The sequence below is a fragment of the Rhopalosiphum padi genome, chromosome 1, assembly GCF_020882245.1.
Source record: "Rhopalosiphum padi isolate XX-2018 chromosome 1, ASM2088224v1, whole genome shotgun sequence".
NCBI classification, from domain to species: domain Eukaryota; kingdom Metazoa; phylum Arthropoda; class Insecta; order Hemiptera; family Aphididae; genus Rhopalosiphum; species Rhopalosiphum padi.
The window spans coordinates 35,138,936-35,161,566 of record NC_083597.1 but is presented as its reverse complement, the minus strand read 5'-3'; the positions used below and the strand labels follow the sequence as shown (position 1 = coordinate 35,161,566).

At 25.5% G+C, this 22,631-nt stretch overlaps 2 protein-coding genes across 4 annotated transcripts in view; both read right to left on the bottom strand.

Moving 5' to 3' along the window:
- LOC132924414 (polypeptide N-acetylgalactosaminyltransferase 2-like) overlaps positions 1-9,682 on the bottom strand; it is a 31,314-nt gene extending 21,632 nt beyond the window's left edge. For both annotated transcript variants that reach the window (XM_060988750.1, XM_060988834.1), the window contains exon 1: positions 9,109-9,682. In XM_060988750.1, coding sequence (XP_060844733.1) covers positions 9,109-9,216 — 108 coding nt within the window. In that variant the 5' untranslated portion in view covers positions 9,217-9,682. The remainder of the gene's footprint in view (positions 1-9,108) is intronic.
- Positions 9,683-16,774: 7,092 nt separating this feature from the next.
- Positions 16,775-22,628, bottom strand: LOC132931782 (uncharacterized). Of its 2 annotated transcripts, XM_060997783.1 has the most exons (10): positions 22,439-22,628; positions 22,270-22,363; positions 22,027-22,109; positions 21,793-21,960; positions 20,524-20,938; positions 20,155-20,414; positions 19,829-19,996; positions 18,002-18,133; positions 17,551-17,935; positions 16,775-17,487 (listed from the first exon to the last, which is right to left on the bottom strand). In XM_060997783.1, exons 3-10 carry the CDS (start codon positions 22,098-22,100, stop codon positions 17,335-17,337), a joined length of 1,755 nt encoding a protein of 584 aa, XP_060853766.1. In that variant the 5' UTR covers positions 22,101-22,109; positions 22,270-22,363; positions 22,439-22,628; the 3' UTR covers positions 16,775-17,334. The 2 variants fall into 2 exon arrangements, with proteins under 2 accessions (XP_060853766.1, XP_060853767.1); XM_060997784.1 differs by lacking the exon at positions 19,829-19,996 and having other exon boundaries at positions 22,439-22,627.
- Between the last annotated feature and the right edge of the window lie 3 nt (positions 22,629-22,631).

Below are 22,631 nucleotides of genomic sequence, written 5' to 3'. Positions count from 1 at the left end.
CCACCAACAAGTTATGAGTTTATACTCATAAAGTCATAACTTATATATCTTTACATATTATATTATATTAATGGACAAATTACAAATAAATCTATGTATAATAACGTGAAGATACACTTTTCTATAAAATGTCATAAGAATATTATTTAAATATTTTTGATGATGTACTTAAAACATTATATTTGTTCATTATATCCTATCGGCTACCAAGTACAAAAATAATTTATAATAATGTAAATTGTATCAATCAAATTGATCATTGTGTATCAATAGCTATAATAATAAATGAGCAATGAGCTAAATTAAAAAAAAGAAAAGTCATACGACTGAATCACTTATCACTTATTATTAGGGCGTATCCGAGTTGAGTCCGAGATAACATTTATGATAAAGATAAACTACTAATTGGGACTGATTATAAAAACCATAAAAACTTAAGTATTGATAATAATTAATAATATTATATACCTAACTTATATCGATTTATTGAAGTCTTAAAAACTGTAAAAATCGATAGTTACATAAAAATAAGAAGTGGACAGAACAAAAGAAAAATTATTTTATTGAAGAAAAAATGTTGGAAAATTGATGGGTAAAATAAATAGATTTGACTTTGTAAAAGCTCTATCTATTCAATTTTCACCAAAATTTTTTACAAAATTCACAAACAAAAAGTAACGTAATTAAAGACATTTTTTTATATACCTAAACTGTTAATGTTTCAAATATGTGCGGAGAATGAATAGATATTAGATAACCATTGACGGAACTCGGTTATTTTAATTTAATAATAAATTATTATTATATAAAAAATAAATAACTACAACGAACAAAAAGGTGGGCCAGCTTTTATTTCTAAGAATAGTCTATGGAATTTTATTATTATTATTTCTTTAATTCATCGATAGAATCGATAGATTGAACTAGTTTTTGAAAAACATCTAGTATAACTTATAAGTCAATACTGCCAAATTATGTACAAAGGTATATAACTAGATTTGTGGTATAAATAGGCAAATAGCTTAAAATAAATCTAAATATTTTAAAAATTAACATATGCTATACAGTATACATATTACATAATATTGAAATGATTCAAGTTCCTGCAGTTGATATGTTCTGAATTACAGCATTATTTATAACTATAAAATTTAAATTTCAAATACACATGAACATTTTAAATAAAGATTATATCGATATAAATTTTAAAAAAACTAAAAATTTAAAATGTCTACAAATAGCTTTAAAAACATTAATATATCTAAAAAACACATACTTATAATACAAAGATAAATTCTAATCTAAATATTTAGTGAAGATTTTAAATCTACAATTATTTATTTTTTTAAATCAATTACTAAAAAAAAAAATCAATTTTGTCTAACGTTTATGTTGCGTTCAAAATTACCGTTTTCGTGCTGTTACAATTAGGTTATACCTACATACCTACTTATTTATATATTACATGGCTATATACGATTTGTCTATAACGTGTGCCTAATTTATAATAAACGTTATTAATCATTTTTAATGATGGATATTTTATTACCATACTCATAAAAATTTACCTTCTGATTTACGTAATGATATTATAATTATATACATTATACATTAATTAGAGCCAAAAAATCGAATCAATTGTAACCTCTTACATCTCTTGTGAGTAATATAATCACTTATGTTTAACATTATTCATTAAACGCAAATAATATTTAATAGCATGTTAATTTTCTCAGGCTTACTTTATTTTATAGTATCAGTACCTATTCAGTTTAATATAGCTAGATCATATACAATAAGTATAATAGAAACAAAAGTAGAAATAAAAAACTATAAATATTAAGTATATTTATTTGTACTCGTAATAAAGACATTACAATGAATTCAAATTGAAGTTATAACTAAAAAGGATTGTAACAATTTTAAATTATATAAACTAATAGGAATACCTATTATACGATATGCGTCATATTAAATTTGCAAAAAAAAAAAAATTATAACTAAATATTTAATGGTAGGTATTTTTAATTTTATTCTTAATTTAATAGAATTTATTATTTAAGGTTAAGCAATTTTTCAAAAGCTTCAAATTAAAAAAGCGTCAAGTAGATACCCGTTCTTCTGAACAGTAGGCATCAACTGTAGGTACCTCATCGTTATAATGGGTAGTCACTGTAATGGATATGATAAATTTGAATTCAGTAATAAATCATTGCATAGGAAAAACGGCTCTGCGTGAAGAAACATTTAACGGTTCTGCCCTATTACTATATTATTTAGTATTAACTAAGTACATTTTATTAAATATTTATATTGATACTAATGATATCTATAATAAACATTTATTTTATGTAGTAGGCTATAGGCAATAGTTTAAAATAAATTTAAAAACTGTTAAATGTGTGTTTAGTAAAATAATTTCAAGTCCCCGAAAATATTTTTGAATTACTACGAAATAACTAGAATAACGATTCTTGTTTATGTATTCAATTTCGACCATTTCGTCAAAACTTAAAATTAAAATATCCTATAACCTACTTATAAAAAGCCTTGCAAAAGAAAATTGTAAATTTAATTTTATTGAATATACAAAATTATAGTTTAAGTAACAGTGTAATATTTCAATTCAATAGTTTCATTAATATTCTTTGAATTGCATTAAAAAAACTTCAATCATTTATTGATAAATTATGTTTTACAAGTAAATATCCAGGTTTGTCAACATTTGAACTTTAAAATCTGGCAATATATTTGTGAATTTATAATCAACATATTTTAATTCCAGTATAAACAACTCATAATTACTCTGCATTAAAATTTTTGACCAGAAGAAAAATTTTTTAAAAAAATTGTAAATTATACCTAAATATTTATAAATAGCTCATAAAAGTCAAATATCATAGTAAACATACCAGTACATAAATTATTAAAATATGAACATAATAGAAAAATTGTATGTTTCTACGGTTTTTAATTACAACAAAATAAGAAAAATAATTTGACCGAAAACTGGTTTTGCGTAAAAATGCCCGTTATCTCTATTTATTTTTCAATTATTAAAAGAAGTACTAATTCGATTCACTTTTTTAACAGAAAAAACATTGAAGTTGATAATTTAAGTAATTTTACCAAATGTTATGGCAAAATCAACAATTAATTGATTAATTAATTAATTAAAAACACACATTGTTAAAATCAAAACATTCATCGCTCTGCTCAGAATCTAAAATAAAAATACAATCTATTAGATACTGCTATTCTTCAATTAAATATGAAAACAATTTTCTATTTAATGAGCTTTTAACTCAGTCTAGTAAAGTAGAAAAATAACTTAAATTCTACAACTTCTGAGTCGCAAATATTGACCAAACGTTAAATATGGTAATATGGTATAGATGCGAGTACCTATATAAACTATTATATATTAATTATTATTTATTTATATAATATAGACTAATATAAAATAAATTACCTAAATAATTAACTTAGAAACTGAAAAACTGTAACTGTTTATTTCAAATAAAGATAATAGTAATAACTATATTATATATTTATATTTCCATTATATATTAATATATTTATTTTAAACATTATAGTTTTAAAATCAACTAATCAACATTAAAGTTTAGATACAGTTTCTCAGCTCGCAGTTTTGTACAAAACTTTTGAGATTTATCTATTGATTCTCAAATGTTTATATTTTATAACTTATAAATAACGTTGACGCACTGCATAATACTAATTTTTCAAAATAACTTATTCAAACCACTTAATACCATAATATATGTAAATAAAAAATATATTTGATAGGTAATTGAATAAAAATCATTTATCAATATACTGATTGCTTTATAGTTCAATCAAATTTCACTCCTACGACATTTAATCTGCAGCTGGTTGTCGTGAGTCTAATCGGATATGGTAATGGTTTGCGTGAGAAATTATCGTTGTAGGCGGGGGTACAAGGTAGACGGGTTATATTTTTAACTATTTTTTCTACACAAAAACGAGTTAACGTCCAATTCACTTTCACCCTTTCGCACATACTACTATACGTGTTACGTTACATAGAATTTCCGTTGAAAAAAATAATGAATAATAATAATAGTAATAAATACATAACTATGCTAACCAACAGTTTCTCCATTTCATTTTTACGATTTTAAAAAATATAATAGATTATTTTTTCCGAACGCGCGTTGTTCCGTTCGCCAAACGTTCACCACACACCAAACATAATACATATATAAATCATCAAATTACATTACTATATCATAGTGGACAAAATTGATTTTTCTTTTATTCAGACGTCTAATTTCTGGCCAACACTTTTATATAACATTCAGGAGTGAGGACACGCTCTGATTACATCCCATAGTAGTAGTAACTCTAATATATACTGTTATTTTGTATAGTCATACAGGTAATTCAATATAATAATAAACGTCTGAAGAAGATTATATAACAATACGTTATGAATTATGACTTATAATTCATAATTATAACACAACTTTTTTTCAAATATGTTCGATTTTTGGAGCGTCATTTTCAAAAAGCATAAGAAATATATTTACACAAACTATTGTACCCACTTTTTAAATTCTAAAACAATACTTTCGATTTAAAAACGAATTTAACATTTTACTAGTTAATATATACTTTAAAAAAACCATAATGAACACTATAATATCATAAATTAGTATTGCAAAAAGTAAATGGGTTATTGGTCGTTTATAACTATCTAAAGGAAAATAGAAATTAGAAATAAGTTGTCTAAAGTTCTCCATCATTAATCTCCCCTTCTCTCCATCACTCAAAAATCATATTCACGGCAGAGAATCTAAAAATTTAATTTCACAGGTGTTTAAACCAAATACCAAATTATAAAGAAACAAATGATGAACAAAGTTTTATCATAGTAAAATATAGTGCAATTTATTAGCAATTAGCATAATATAATAAACAACCTTAGGGAAAATAAATATAATTTCCGAAAATGTACGAGTAATGTGATGATTCAATATCTTATATTTTCTCAAAATTTGAACTTTTAAGGCTTATAAAAAAAAATAATAAAACTGTCGTATCTAAATTTTGAAATTTTTAATTGTTAATAAGAACAACTTGTATTAATATCATGTTTAGAAAAATTATATCTAAGCAAATGCTGAAAATTACGAATTTCTATAATTATACTTTTTTTTTAAATTATAATAACATTCAATATAATCATTAATCAATGTACTGATAGTAATGTTGTATAACTACTACTGTATTCCCAACATTTCTTGTACAAATTAGATCAACTTTTTACCAAAACACCTTTAAAATAAAAGATTGAAGTAAACTTGATGTTGGATACAATTTTTTTTTAAAAACATCATTGTAACCTCAGTTTAGAATTTAAAAACCCAATGCTAAGAAATCATCTTTAAGAAAATAAAATACGCGGTAAATTAATTTTATTTTTTTCTATTCTGTAAAATGTAAAATTAGTAGTACAAAATAATAGTATTTAATTCTCGATGCCTAAAATTATCACTGACTTAAATTTATACTATAGCATTATATATTACTTATCATGTATTTAGGTACCATAAGTATATCTCTCATAAAAGCACTATCACTGTAGTTATTTAATTATTTTAGTAAATATTTTAAATTGTGAATGTATAGAAAACATTCATTATTTGCCGTTTCCTGTTAATGTTTAAGAACATTACGTAAATCGACGAACTTATATGAAATGTTTCCAACAAATAATCGAATGTATAAGATAATATTAAATATATATAATATATATATTGTCTATAAACTATAAAAAACAAACACAGAGCTCACGATTATGAAACAGAGGTGGGTGACAGATATTACCTACAGAAATTAATTCTATTGACTGTGTCATTACTCTTAGTAATACAAAGAAATTTAACAATTACTTTAACGACAATACGTTTTACTTTCTAGATCACAATAGCTTACATTTCTTAATATGCAAAGCATTTCTTCAACGTTAAGGTATTTTTAATATTTATTTAAATCTTTACGATTTTCTCTAATAATTATTTACAAAACCCAAAATATACATTTTTAAATAGTATGTCATTGTATATAGGTAGGTACATTAAAATTGAAAAATGTTTAATGTTATCTTCGTGGTTGGTTGTTCATGAATATATAATTATTTATCATTTGCACGACTAAAAAGGTTGAAAAATAAAAAATAATTATGATATATAAAATATTTAATATCCTAATTTGTTTTGCAATTATTTGATATGTATATATGATCTAAATTATAAATGTAATACATAAGTGTTTCATATACATTATAAGTATAAGTAATTAGATCAATGATAACAATTATTGTTGTGAACTTTTTATGAAGTAATAAACCTCAATAAATTTTAAGTATAAATAACCAACTAACCTATATAATATACAATAGATGCCAGTATATACCTATAGATACCAATTGTATACGTATTATGTATATAATATATATATATATATATATATTAATTATTAATATTATATATAGATTTTCCGCATCCTGTACTAATGATTTGCATCAAAGTTCTTTGAGTTTAATAGATATGTAATCGTAATGTTATTGTAAGCTAGGTAACATATACAATTATATTTTGTTTTAGGGTTTTGCCTTATAATTTGTATACTTAATCCTTTACCTTCATTATGGAAATAATAGTAAATATGCATCATATTTGTGTTGAGATTTTTGGAATAAAATATAATAAACTATTCAAAATTCATACCTGAGATAATTTATGAAAATTAACCTATGTGTTAGGTTGTATTATTAAAATGTATTCTGCATTTTGTATCGAATTTTATGAATAAACCGAGGAATAAACTATTACATATAGGCACACTCGTATCACTCAAATAAGGTATATCTTGTAAAATCTAAATATATTTTAATAAATATATAACATGTAATTTTTTATATTTACAATGATAAAATTAACAACAAATCAGTTTCAATAAAGTAACGATTACAGCAATATTGGTGAAAAAATATTTTACACACATTAATCATTAATATATGTTACATAAATGCATTATAGTTATACCTAGTGGCTAGTACCTACATTCATACACTATTTAATTATTATAGTCAGCTAAAATGTCAAAGGTATATCCATACCTTTTTGGAAATTATGAATGAATTTTATGACAAATAAATCACTAAATAATAAGAATAATGTAACTTAAACTTATAAGTAATAAGTATCTTTGTTTAAATGAATATAGATAGATAGGTTCACCTATCTACTTTCTTATTATTGTATACAGTAATACCTATACTTTGTATCAAAAAATTAGATATTGTTTGTTACGTACGATCAACTTTTCTCCTCTTTATATCCAATTTGTTTTTAGTATGCAAATGTTTAAACTAAAATCTGTATACTCTAAGAACCTTCCTAAATACAAATTATAACTATAAAATTACGTTGACTTTATAAACAAAATGTAGATACTGTTGGTACCAAATGTATAATTTGAGGTCATATTGGTACCTTTTTAGTTTAAGAGTTATTCGTACTATTGTAACTTACAGAAAACGAATTTTGGCACCATACCAAATTCCCATGATACATATTATATACCCAATAAAAATACGCGGTGCCAATATCACGCATGCGCATCTATTTATCGTACGTGAATATGGGACATAAATACGCAGATTGCTTTAAAAATAAAATTCTTGTGCAACAGACAACAGTCAAGTGTAACTTTAAAGACCCCACTAGTCCCATAATCAGTATCGAATATTGATCAATGTGTATACATTACACATAAATACATAATATACCATTTACATTAAAATTATTATGATTACCTACATATAATGTCATTTTAGCCATGGTCCTACTAAGCCTAAGAGTATGAGCTGCAGTACCTGAACGCCTAACGATACCGTCGAGAAAATTCAATAAAATAGTAATTTTCATTTTAAACCATTGCGATTATACATACGCACTTAAGTAGGTGGTACGACCGTACGTAGGTATACTTTGAACAATTTAATTTAATTTTTATTTATGCATCGCATGCAAACGTGTTTTAAGACATTTTAGCGTTCAAAGGAATCCGTTCCTTTGATTTCGTTCTATTTTTAGGAACTTATCGGGAACGTAGTTCCTTTTTCATGTTTGGGAACGTATTGGAAGTTTGTTCATTTTTTAAAAGATTTTTTTCGTTCCCTTATTTTTAAATAAAAGTAATTAAATCATCAAAAATGTATAGCTTCTTTTGAAATTTATAATATAGCTAATATAAATAAGAAGTATAAAAATAAACCTATATACGATATTATTTATAATGTTTACAAAAGTTAAAACTATTACTAAATAACAATGTGTTGTTTAAAATTTTAAAATTAAAACAATTATAGTATAAAAATGTACCTATGTTTTTTTATTTTATTTTACCTTACATTAAAAAGGAACGAGGAAAGGAATTAGTTCTTTTCGTTAAGATAGGAACGGTTAAGGATTTAGTTCCTTTTTAACAAGAGGAACGTGAACGTGTACTAATTTCATAGTTCAGCAAATTGCTCGTGTAAATATAATGAAATAGAGGGACATTTAAAAAACAATTGAACGTTATAAAATAGTTAAGTATTAAACTATCTTTTTTTTAAACATACTTATACGAGTAGTATAATGGACAATGGTTATATAGTAAGTACTATAATAGTTAATATATCTTCATGCTACATATTATTTTTATAACTTAAAATTAACTGAAAAAGTATAATTTTGTTTTTTTTTTTAAATTATATAATATACCTATATATAATTCGAAGTTATTATAAATTATTTACAGAAAAATTTAATGTTTATCAATTTTCTTATGATACATAAATATATAAAAAAAACAAACACAAGCCCGCTCCAAACTAATCTGATAGATATCACGCGGGTGTATCTCTCTATAACTTTATATTTTATAAAATCCTCATAATATTCTCCTCTCATCGCTACAATTATAAACAATAATTATAATAATATTATACTGTCTTAATTCCTAAAAAATAACTATTTTTTCAATGTTGTTTGTAACGAATGTTCGACATACCTTGGTGTCCCTTGAACCGGACTGTATCAAGTACACGACCACAAACATCCACGACGCCAAGAAAATCAATAGCAGCTTGACTTTCCTACGCATTTTTCCGGCCCCCATCGCGCGAGGGCGGCCTTTTACCGGTAAGGAACGCGTAGTCGAGCGCGTCTAGCACACCATCAAACAATATTATTTCCTGAGTATAGCTGCGATCACACGCGAGTCGACAAATCGCTGATCGTATACCTACTATTATTATTTTCAAACTTTATATAACATGTATGTGTATATACACATATTATATTATCTCCTCGAGGCACACACGATCACGTAAGATGTATATATAAATATTAGAAATGTTACTCTCAATAGTGAAGGTATAACGCGATATGTGCAACGGGGTAAAAACTTTTTGAATATTTTCCTTCCCCCAAAAGACCTACTAAACGACAGAGCATGAGAGCGGTGAAAAAATTTGTATCGAACCGGGCCGGACGCCGAAGTACCGGGCGGACTAACGGAGACAACGACGACGAAAACGACGATAACCGACCGTGATCGAATGCCGACTGACTGCAGCTAGAGTGCTAGTAGTGCTAGTACTATTGCAATATCATATACATTATTACACCGAAGGCCCCGCCGGCGCGCACCGGTCGTCGGAGTAGCAGCTGATCGCGCGAGTGATGTCGAGCAGGATACGTGCGTAAACATAGTTATATAGTATATACCTACTATATAGTACTATGTACCAGCTATACCGCGATAAATAATGGTCGCGCGCTGTTTTAACGATCGAGGATAATAATAATATAATACGCGCGCGTGTGTGTGTGTTTTGTGTATTCGACTGAAAGCCGTCGAACCGCGAAGAACATTATTTTGATACCGCAATAAAGAGGAAATATTTAGGGTTTATATTATGTCATTTTTCTTATTAAGTACACTTAGGAGAAACTATCTAAACTATAGGTATTAAAAATAATTTTTGAATCACCAACTATTAGACGTATTAGTCTTTTAACGATAAATTAAAGACACTGTTATTAATTCCATGATAATTATTGAATAAACGCATCATGCGTCAGACGTTTTCCTAAGATTTACCAGAGGAAAATATCACTGTCAGGCGTTAGCGATTCATAATACGTTTCGCCTATACAGCTCGGTATCTGCGGTAAAAAAATACGTTTTTACTTATATAACATATTTTTAAATATAGATGATCATTTTTAAGTTAACTTAAATAGTTAAATGTATAAACATATATAACAAATCTTTTAAAAACAGTTAAAATATTTAAAAATTACAAACATTTTTTCAAAATCTATGAATTTTATGGTTTATATTTTTTATATCATAATATTCGTATTAAATTTGTGGTTTTTAAATACTGTAATTAACTCAATTATAAGTATATAATTTACATAAATTCTAATTCACTTAAAAAATATATAATTGCAGTAAAAATACATTCTGTTGTTTTTTTCCTGAATTCACTCTATACCGGTAAATCCAATACTGACTGTGTTTCTCAGGGCCGAGATTTAAACCTAGTGGCGTCTGTAAATAAATAGTTTAGAAGTTTAGACAAAACGTTTGATTTATTTCAACGATACACACGCCCATAAATAAATGTCGCCGAATCGGTAGGTAATAGGTATCTCGGTGCAACACGATTGCGCATCTTTTACCTTTTATATCTTTGAGTAAACATAAATATAAATTCAAAAAATTTACCAATATTAATAATAACATAATACGGTACGTCGTACGTAGTTAAAAAATAAAATAATACTTACATCACAGTAATTTATTATTACGCGTCAAAAAAAAATATATATATACAACAGAAATCAAGTTCTTATAACTTTTATAACTTTTTAGATTCGCTTTGATATCCAATAAAATATGTATAACTTGGTAAGTAGATGGATGAGATGTATAAAACAAAACTGAGCGTTATAAACTTACTGTGTCTGTGGAAAGATTTTGGCCCATTAGTTGTGCTTGCTTCTATTGAAGGTTCAGTTGCCCATAAAATAAGTAGAAAAGCGGCATCAGCCATCAGATGATATATAAGTAATTGTAACCTAACCTAAAACTACGTTTTTGTGCTAAAAAGTTAGAAACTTATTAGTTAGAACTTATTTTTTGTTATATATATATATATTTTTTTTTTGACGCGTAGGAATAACAAATTAGTGTGGTGTATTATTATTATTTTTTTTTTTTTTTGACTATACATATTACGTTATTATTAATATTGGTAATTTTTTTGAATTAAATATTTGTGTTTACTCAAAGTAAAAAGGTAAAAGATGTGCAATCGTATTATTTTTTCTCAAATAATTTCACACCCAGGTATCTTGTATCTATAAGTGGCTACTGGCTAAGTTTTCAAAGTTATTATTATGATTTTTCAGTGGGAGTTCGTAATTTGCACCAAATAAGGGCATGTAATTTGCACCAAAATGAATATCTATTAGTAATGGGTTATGGGTAGTATCAAACTATCAAATAATAATTTTTATTTCTAGCACAAAAATACATACCTACTAAATTATATTTTTTACTGAAATAATATAATAATTATAATATTATATAATTTATTTGTCGTGTATTATAATTATATTTAGCTATAATATATAATAAGGTATAGATTTTAAGTCAATACTAACGTAGAACGGTGTAAATAACCACTTAGTATCTATAAACAGAATATTCAATGTCTTTAGCTTCCATCATGTTCATATTTCAATATATTATACTCAAATATCGAAACATATACGATTATTTTTTCGATAGTAGTGATAGTACCTATCTACTAATAATCGATTTTGATTTTGGTCTTTTGTGCAAATTACATTTCCTATTTTTTACTATTTGAGATGGTGTGAATTACATATCTTTATTTTGGTGCAAATTACACATGTTGTAAATATTCAGAGTAAATTTTGGTGAAAATAGACTACACCCTTTTCAGTTCCTAGCTGAAACCTAAATTTATTTTTTCATCTTTGTCATACAATATAAATATAGATAAATAGATATCTATTGTAGTTTTGTCCTATAATAACAATTATGCATGTATCTGCTACCTACCTATAATGAAATATGTATATTAATATACAGAGAACACAATTGCCTACAAGTACCTACGCGGCTACGCCAGATTATTTAATGTGGAACTTAAAAAATGTTTAGCCAAAACGGCAAACAATTAATAGTGCTAAAACAATTTTAAATTTAAATTTAAATATAATTAAAAATAAGTGGTTATTAAAAATGGAATAAATGTTATGTATATATATACTTATATAAATTACCGAAGTTTGTATAATGTATCTTATCGGTTTTGTCACAGATTGTATAATATTAATTTTTTTTTTGTTTCCTTAGTTTACATTTCGACTTTTAGAAAAGGTGTAATAGTAATTTGTCGCAGTTTACCATCTCTCGTTCTGAAGTAGACCCGGGAGAGTTCATATGTTTCCGTCAACGGGCACCAAGTAAAAGTAGTACTGGCCTACTGGAGTAGACTCGGGAGAGTTTACAATCACCCTATATTATATATAGGTAGCCGCATCAGGTAGGTATATATTACACAGTACACAATATCTACTTTTACTACAGAACGGTTTATAAATTGTAGATTATAGTTACAGAACTCATACCTTTTATCTACATTTATAGTTATTACTAGGGCTATGAATTTGTAGGAAATTGCATTTTTTTTTTTTTTTTGGTGGTTGTGAAACATAGGTAGCTTTGTAAATTTATAATTTAAATTAAGTAACAACAAATCCATTTACAAAACTTTTATTTTGCATTTTTTTTACGTTTCTAATTTTTTAGGTCATTTCTTTGCCTTTTTAGTTCATCATTTGATATTTTTAATTAAATTCCATTAATTAACATCTTTGAAAACCTTTTAACAATTTTAAAAAATGTTTCAGGCAAATAGTATTATTAAAGAATCAATAAACTTCGAAATCAAAATTCAAATTCGATCAACTTTTTATTAAATAAATTCATTTTTTTGCATTTTCTACTATAATTTTTAACATTTTAAATGTATTTTTTAAAGTTTTTTAGTGCATTAAATCCACAGCCCCAGTTATTACCTAATAACTGAACCGTGAAATATATTCAGATATCTATATACTTGACCACTTGACCATTGATGAAACAATAATTAAGAACAGCTAGCGCTGGGTTGACGAGATATCGGCCTATCTAGTTTTAGAATTTCTAACGTTTGATTACAGCTACAGCTAATGGTTTAAATAATTCGAATCAATTTTAATTTCTACTAATATTTGTACTAATTTATCACCAAACACTAAAAATTGGTCCATATTTTGAGCGGTCCATCGAGTTTTACTTGGTATAACTCACCAGGTCAATCCAGCCCTGATTAAGAATAAAGAAACAATTATTATTACTAATGTTTGTACACAATTTATACGCACAAGCGTTATTCGAGAATAGGTATTAGGCATTAGCATTGATTGGTTTTTTAACGGCATAAAATATAACTCGATAATATTTATAACCAGCGGTATTAGCATATTAGGCATCACTGCATCAGCTACCTATATTAAAACTTCCTAACTAATTATAAGTAAATACCTAAATTATAATTACATTTTAAATCTAAGGACAAATTATATTAATAATTTATCATGGTCCATGAACATCATAAATAGTATAAATAATATAAGGCGTTCGGTATGATCTTACGTTGTTAGGTACCCTCCAGGGGCGTCCTTCAGTGGCTAACTAGGTAGGTAGGTATTGCGAACGCAATACACCAATTGGCAATAGCCAATAGGTACATAATTTTGGTGGGTGTTGAACTGTTGACATAGTTAGCTATTATACGTAGCCAGTATAGGAATAAAAAGTAAAGCTGTCTATAGGTATAACTATGTATAAGTGTGTACTTGAAATGTGTTCTGTATTTTAGTGAGACAAACTAGGACTGTTTCAAAATTTAAGTTATTACTAAAATTTGATTGATTTTTTTGTTTTTTTATGACATCAAAGCATTGTATTTAATTTCTTTTCTTAATTATTATTTTATTAATATTTTTTGTGTATATTATTTTCTAAAACAATATGTATTCGGGTTACAAGCTATATTGAAAATTCTAGCTAAAGCCAATTGGCGTTTAAAATGTAAAAATATATGTTTTAACAAATAAAAATAAATCAAATAATTTATTCAAAAATATACTTCGTCAATTTTAGGGAAAAAGTGCATATTTCATTGATTTTCGAAAGCATATGAAATAATATTGAATACAAAACTCAATATTTTTTTACGTAAGAATTTATTGTCATCGTCGCAATCAAATATTAATTTGATGACACCGGTGCAATGTATATCGCGCTAATAGATCAAAATACTGTTTATCTTATCGTCGATAATAAGTTTTCGTAAATGTATTTAATATTTATTGTTTATTCATTACTCCATTAGTAAATTTGTTGTATCGTCTATATTTTTGACATTTTACAGTATTTTTTAAACTATTTTTTCATTTCAATAAGATATCTAAAATGCTACTCAGTTTTCTGCCAGAGTTGAAAAATTATAAATTTATTTTCTCATATTCTTACATTTTTTTGTGCATATTAATTATAAACGTCATATTAAATGATTTTTTGGAATTTTAAATAATTATTTTGCATATTTTACAATCTTTTTTCATGCATAGATATTTTATCTATTTTAGCTCCTTAACTTCCGAACTCTATTAATTAATATTAACATACCTACCTAATCTGCAGAAACAATTCAGTGTCACAGGGGCGGATCTGGACTAAGATAACAGGAGGGCATTTTTAAAGGGCTCACATTAATTTTGATAAAGTATTTACATACGTATGTTACTTCCACAGTCTCGTACAAAACAAAAAAAAATATATCACTATAATTTTGTTACCCTTGGAATATAATTACGTCAAAACCTAAAATCAGGGACTTCAAACTATTTATTTTTGAGAGAATGGGGGGGGTAATCGCTCCCCTCTGGATCCGCCACTGCAGTGTCAGAAAAATTAAATATAAGTACTAAGGACATTTTTAATAAGGTATAAGACGTGACTGTATGAGATGCCCCTGTAGGTACTATATAGTACCTATATTTTAATAATTTTTACTTATCTATTAAAACGAAATCAACTTTCGTCTTTCGATTTTCTAATGTCAATATTTAGTCCAAGCTAAGTCTCGACTCATTATGCACCTGCGAACTGTCTATATAGGTAAGACAGTTAAGTACAGTCAAGTAGTTAATTTTCAGTTTTAAATTAACAACAATGAATAAGGATATGGTTACAAAATTATGTAACTGTAGATAATCTAAATATTCTAAATATCGGACTATTTACTAATATGATATTATTAATTATATTAATTTACATTTTTGTTATTAAATTATAATGTAAATACTCATCATGAACATATTATGAAATAATATCACAATACTGTCAATATTTCATTCTATTTAAGCAATAGATAGGTATGTCATTGTCGTATTAGTATGGTCTACCAGAATATTAAAAACTATATGTTTTAAACTTTTAACTACCTAATTTAATTCTAAAATGTACGTGCATTATAATTAATAAATAATGTGCCAAGTAATGGTCTGTAAGTACTAATTGAATTAACAGTGGGACTGGGACAAAAAGTATATGGTCGTGACTATGATAAATTAAATATAAGAAAAGTGATTACTTAGGCATAAAAATAAATAAACTATTCGTGTATTTATACACTATATTGTACAGTGAAACTTCCATATAACGAACTTCCATTTTACGAAATTTTCTGTTTAACGAAATATTTTTAAAAACTATGACCTTCATTGTTAATGAATACGTAATTCTATTTAACGAATTTCTCTATATTACGAATTTTTTGTGTTGCTTATTTGACTTCGTTATATGGAAGTTTCACTGTATTTGTATAGGTACTGCATAATTTTATAATATTAGTTTTTAAAAATATTGCAAATTCATCTTAAATAGGTAAGTAACAAAATATAACCTAAGGTATTATTTTATTTTATTTTTTATTCATTAAAAGCTCAGAGTAAAATAAAATTATTAAGTATGAGCGTAGAATTAAACTTTTTATTTTCACATTTCAGCATCATTAGATTAATTTTCAACTTAATTGTGATTTTTCTAATGAATTACCTAGTAGATATTCAGTGATAGGTATAATATGATATTTATATTATTTAAATTTTAAATCATACATAATATATAGATTGGATATTAGAAATTTAAATAATATAGAAAAACTAATACATATTATTTTGAGTTTTTTTCCTATATCAGAACAAACTAAGCTAGGGAACATTAAATTTGTTTTAACAACACTTCAGTAGGAAAGAAAAAATATATAAGATTTGAGGAATTTGTAAATATTTATTGATTGATAATTACTATCATTGGTTTTAAAAAGCACTATTATACTTTTGTTAAAATGTAATAGTTAGTACCTAGTTGATTACCATGTCAATGTAAGAGTAATTGTTGGCTAATGATCTAGTTGTTGAAGCCTTTCTTTCACAAAAAAAAAATTATATTATAAAATATTTAATAATAAGATTATTTGATTAGGAAAAAACAACTAATATACATAGTAGAATAAATCTAAATTATAACTATGGTTTATTCTTGTATTATTTTCAAAACTTAATTATTTAGTTTAATGTCTTTTTAACTTTTAACAATATTTTCTTAATTTTTATACTAATTGATATAAGTTAGAAAGATACCTAATTAAACAATTTGACCATTTAAAAATAAGAGTATAAATAATACATTTGAGATTTCAATAATATGAATAAGCAATGTAATTAAAGTACAAAATACACAAATATATATAAATTAAAAATTATAAAGTTAAAATGTATAAAATACAAAGCTTTATTAGAACAAACCTGTTAATATTTAGCAAAACAGATTTAAAATGTACCTACTACTATAAAATTAATTACTTAAATTGTTAATTATTCAAGAATATATTGTTTGAATATTTTTTATGTATTTAAAAATGTAACTGAAATTTTAATTAAAACATTATAGTTAAAAGTGACATGATTGAATTATATCCATATCTTCTATTCGGTTTATTGTATTCAAAACTTTCTGATCTTAGTATACCACACACATAATAATTTTACAATTTAACTATAGGATATTCCAAGAAGATTAAAATACAGCTCCTAAGTAATTTATATTTTTATTAAAAGGACAATTTGTAGATGGTTTATTACTGTTTCTTCTAAAAGGATCACAATCAACCAATGACAATGTTTTGTCAAAACATAAACGCACTTCATCAATATAAGGTGCGTTGGTACCCTAAAAAAATAATGATTTAAAATATTATTATCTATCACAACTAATTTTAAATATAATACATACACTTTCGTAAAAACAATCGATATGTGGGTTTTTACCCAATCCAGTTCTTAAGGTATGCCAAATTTGATTAACTGGATAACTGCCATTAGGCTTAATGCCTCCCTGTTCCAATATATCAGTTAGTACATATTGCTTGGACCAATCTAACCCTTGTTTAAAATATTTAAATTCTGAATCTAAAGCTGACAGTGATTTAGCACAAGTTCCATGTTTTATCCATTCGTGTTTCCACAGATCGCCTTCTCGTTTCTTTGACCATGTCTTTGACGCTTTAATTTCTGTCCAACGATTGTGTAATTCTGGAATAATGGTATCTAATGAATTTATACTAAATGCTGTTTGATTGTTACAATAAGCTGGACCAAAGCTTCCAATCTTAGATGGCCTAAAATTAAATAAAAGAAATAGAAAAACATGTATTTTTAGTTAAATAGGTATATCATATAAATACCAAATTCCATGTATTGTCCACTGATTGCGATTGGCTGGTAAATTGCATATGTGAGTATCTGAATTAACAGTCCAGGTGTGACAAAAAGTATATGGCCATGATTGAGAAAATACTAATACATCCCATTCTTTGCTATATCCACATAATAAAAATAATATAAAAACATTTATTATAAGCAATACTGTTGTTCTTTTTTAATGGATGATAGTCTTCATGATTATAATACAATAAATATGAACACTAGAGAGAAGAAAATCAAACCATTCCATTCACAAAAGAAAAAAAGATTCTGAGAAAAGAAAACAGTTAAATTGATACCAGTAGACAGAAAAATGTGTTTTAATCTGTTTCATATAAAAATAAATGAGATTTTCTCAACAAATATGCAATACCTATGAAACTTTGATATTATAACATTAAACAATTATCAATTATACATCTCATACTATACTACTATATAATTTTGTATACACTTAATTGAATGTAAGTATACAGTCACTACTTTAAATAATTTATTCAAGTACATTTATACAATCACTGTAGGTATCACTATGATATATTAAATATAAGAAATAGTGATTACTTAGAAATAAAAATAAATAAACTGTTGGTGTATTTATATACTATATCGTACACTGCATAATTATATAATAGTTTTTAAAAATATTGCAAATTCATATTAAATAAGTAACAAAAATAACCTTATTATTTTATGCAAGTTAAAATGTCCTACCACAGAACAAAATTCTTCTGGAAGCAGAGCTTAACAATATTTGTTTTGGTGGAACTGTGTATCTAGTTCTATTATTTATCATTAAGAAATAAATTTTTATTCAATTAAATATTTGTATGTACTTTTAATATCAAAAAGTTAACTACAGTTGAGTATGTCTCATTAAACTTAGAATAAATTGTAACTTATTTTATTTTAATAATTATATTGATGTCTGGAGTGTATTCATTTTCAGACCAATCAATTGAAAAAGTGGACAATACAATAATATTGAAGTTTAAATACACAAATGTATATCTTGGGTCGTCCAAATTAAGCATTAGTACTTATCATGATTCATGAATAATGAATATTCAATTTAGTAAATTATACATTTTTTAATCATTGTCATATCATGTTTATATTATATATTGTAATAATTAATTATGTTCTGTACTTGAGTCCTCGAGAGCATTTACATTAATAGATAAATAACAATCATATATTGCATTTTAATAATAATTAGTAATAGATTAAAGTAAATATACATATTACATATTTTCATGATTGAATAAGTAGTATAGAATTAATAGAGAAATTAACGTATTAAACTAGAATTTTAAAACAAGGAAAGATAGGCATTAAATTAATATTGAAGAAATGTATTTAAATCTAGAGATCAGAAACTTTTTTTAAAATTATATCTCATTGCTTTCAAATTAATACTATTATACTATCTTGTATCAAGGTAAGCAAAGCAAGAATAGTAATTTTTAAAAAGATTTTGTTAAAAATAAGATAGTGCCCAACACCAGGTGATTTAAGTATCCTGTCAAGGTTTTTAATAATTATTGAAAAAAATTAAACCTATTTTGAAATTTGGAAATAAATACCATCTACACCTGATATTTATTGATATAGCTAAGTTCCTAGTGTATTTATTTAATTATTACTATTATTAGTTATTACCTTTATTAATGTTCCAGCAGTAAACAAATTCTAATAGACAATATTAAAATAATTTTAATATTGATTAACATTTCAAGTGTTCAAAAACTGTTTAGATTTTTAGTGTGTTAAACGTAATAAATTAATAACAAATAAAAATGATGTACCGTTGTATATAAGGGAATGAATTTGATCGATTTAAATTATGATTATATGAAGTATTTGTGCGAGGCTGATATGAATGTGATCTGTTAAAGTGACGAGGACTTTTAGTTATCCACTCATTTGAGTGATCAAATACTTTTCGTTTTAACCTGTACAACAGCTTTGAGTGCCTGAAAACATAGTATTTTGGAAAGTTGTCTATTTTTATTTTTTATCACCATGCGATTAGTAGCATTTAAATATACAGAGTGTGTTAATTTTAATTAAACTATAAAAGGTGGAATAAAAAAAAGCAAATTATTAGTTAATAAATATAATTATAATTTACTCATCAACAGTAGAATTTAAGTTTGTAAGATTAGAGTCTGTAGAAGTAGAATTGGAATCTGTAGAATTAGCATTAGTAGAAATATTCTGTTCTGGAACATAGTCCAAGTACAAAATAGGTTTCTTCATATCACAATTAGTTAATAAATGAGACTTCTTTGTTGACCCCCGTCGAGGTTTCATAATTCCATCACAATCAATTTGTTTTAAAGTTTTATCAAAACATATTCTAATTTCAGCCAACATTTGTTCTTTTGTATCCTATAAAAAGAAATCCATCTCACATTATTTTAATTTCTTATTAAAATTATTTGTGATGATTAAAAATTATTACGAATATTATTTTTATATATTCAAACTATAAACTTACATGTTTAGTTACACAATCGATCCATGCATTTGTATTCAAAACAGACTTCACAGCTTTCCAATAATCAGCTACATTTAATGTACTATTTATTTTGATATTACTTTTTCCTAAAATGTCCCTCATATTGTACTTTTCAGACCATTCAATGCCTTGAAAGAAGTATTTAAATTCTGAGTCCAAGGCCGGCAGTACTACAGCACATGTACCATGTTTCTCCCATTCATGAAACCAAATACTTTGTTTTTTGTGTGATGTCATTATGGTTGAAGAATTTCCTTCCGTAGTATTAATAGGTGAAAGTTCTATATCTGGCCAATATTGATTTAATTTATCTTTTATACCATAAATAGAAGCAGGATTAAACACCAAAGATTTGTTACAAAATTGTGGGCCTTCAGTGCCATATTTTGTAGGCCTAAACAAAAAGTATGAACATTTTTAAAATAATTAAATAATAGAGTTTTAAACATATATTCTATCACAAAATGTATTGGTTCTACGATGTTTGTTGTGCTACTTTAAATACAAGGAAAAACTACTAAAAACTGTAGAAAAATGTTCAACAAACAAAATTGGAAGTTATGTTTACAATATATTTTAGATGCAATGTTAAAATTATTTTCATTGCTTTTAAATTTATTCTCACTAAGTCACAAACTCACAACACAATAATCCTTTTGAGCTAAGAAGAATAATGCAGGCAAGATCAAATTAGTTGAAACTGTAGATCTAATGAATGAAGTCCAACTGTAATTTAATCCCTAAATTTAAATTTTAAATTTGTTCAATACATTTTTTCCAAAGTAGATTAATAAAACAGAAAAAAAAGAAAATATAACTTTTTATTTATTTAAGAAGTATTTTTTTTACATTTCAGATCTCAAGGCAAATATTAAGAATTTTGTTCTGAATACTTTTTAATTAACTAAAAACATGAATTGTATAGTTAGTTGTAATACGCTGCCAATTTTAGAATAAGAAACTTACATTAATTTGTTTTTCTTTAATCTTTAGTCTTTGGTTAGACCGAATAATACTTCTATATCCATCTTTATTTCTCATAAATATAAGTAAATTCATTGTATTTTGCACTTTGGAAATTAACTTATGAGATAAAATTTTTTAGACCTAATTGTTTATATTATTTAGATAAATTCATTTGATTTTATGAAGTTTAACTTACCATTAGACCATTTGTCTGGTATCTTAAAAGTATAAGAGTAATATAATTCTCAAAAACTAGAAATCAAAAATAAGAATTATACAAACCATATGCCATGAATTGTCCAAATATTCTTGTCAGATGGTAAGTTACATGTGTGTTCAGCATTATGACTTTTCCACGAATAACATAATGTGTTTGGCCACGTTTGTGTGAATATAAGAATGTCCCAACTATGAGGATCTTTTGGAGGGCGTGGAGTTTTCATATTCAATCTGTGAAATAAACAAGATTATTCAAATACCTATACAATATTAATATTTTTAATTTATCTTATTTACCCTAAATACATTGTACCAAGACCAAATGTCACTATTACTGCTGAAAGCAGCGCTGTCCTCTTACTCATACCCATTTTGAGATACTAAAATAAAAAATAAATTGAAAATGTTTGGGTGGTTGGGTAATTTTTTTATTTTTTAATAATAAATACATACATTTAAAATTTGTTACGTATTTTAGTACAATTTTTCGTTTTTACATTTAACCTATGTATTTGTTATAAAATACATAATTATACTTACGCTTACTGACTGCCCTTCAAACAGATGGATTCATAGTAACAACAATGTATTGATAGAGCAAAACAATTAAATGAAAGTACTGAACCTTCGTTTGCTGAAATAAATTAGCGTCAAAATATTAAATAATGATTATTTAAGTGTACCGTAAAACAATTTAAAATAAACATACATTTACGCAAAATTTGCAGCTCACTCAATACTCGATATCAAAATTAAATTATTATTTATTATTATTCAGTGTGAAACTGCGAATTGCGAGATTGCGTGACGGACTAATACAATCGAATAAATAATCAACGATATTGCAGCTGCTTTATCCACCACTATGATTAAACATATAATTGTTTCTCTCAACACGCGCG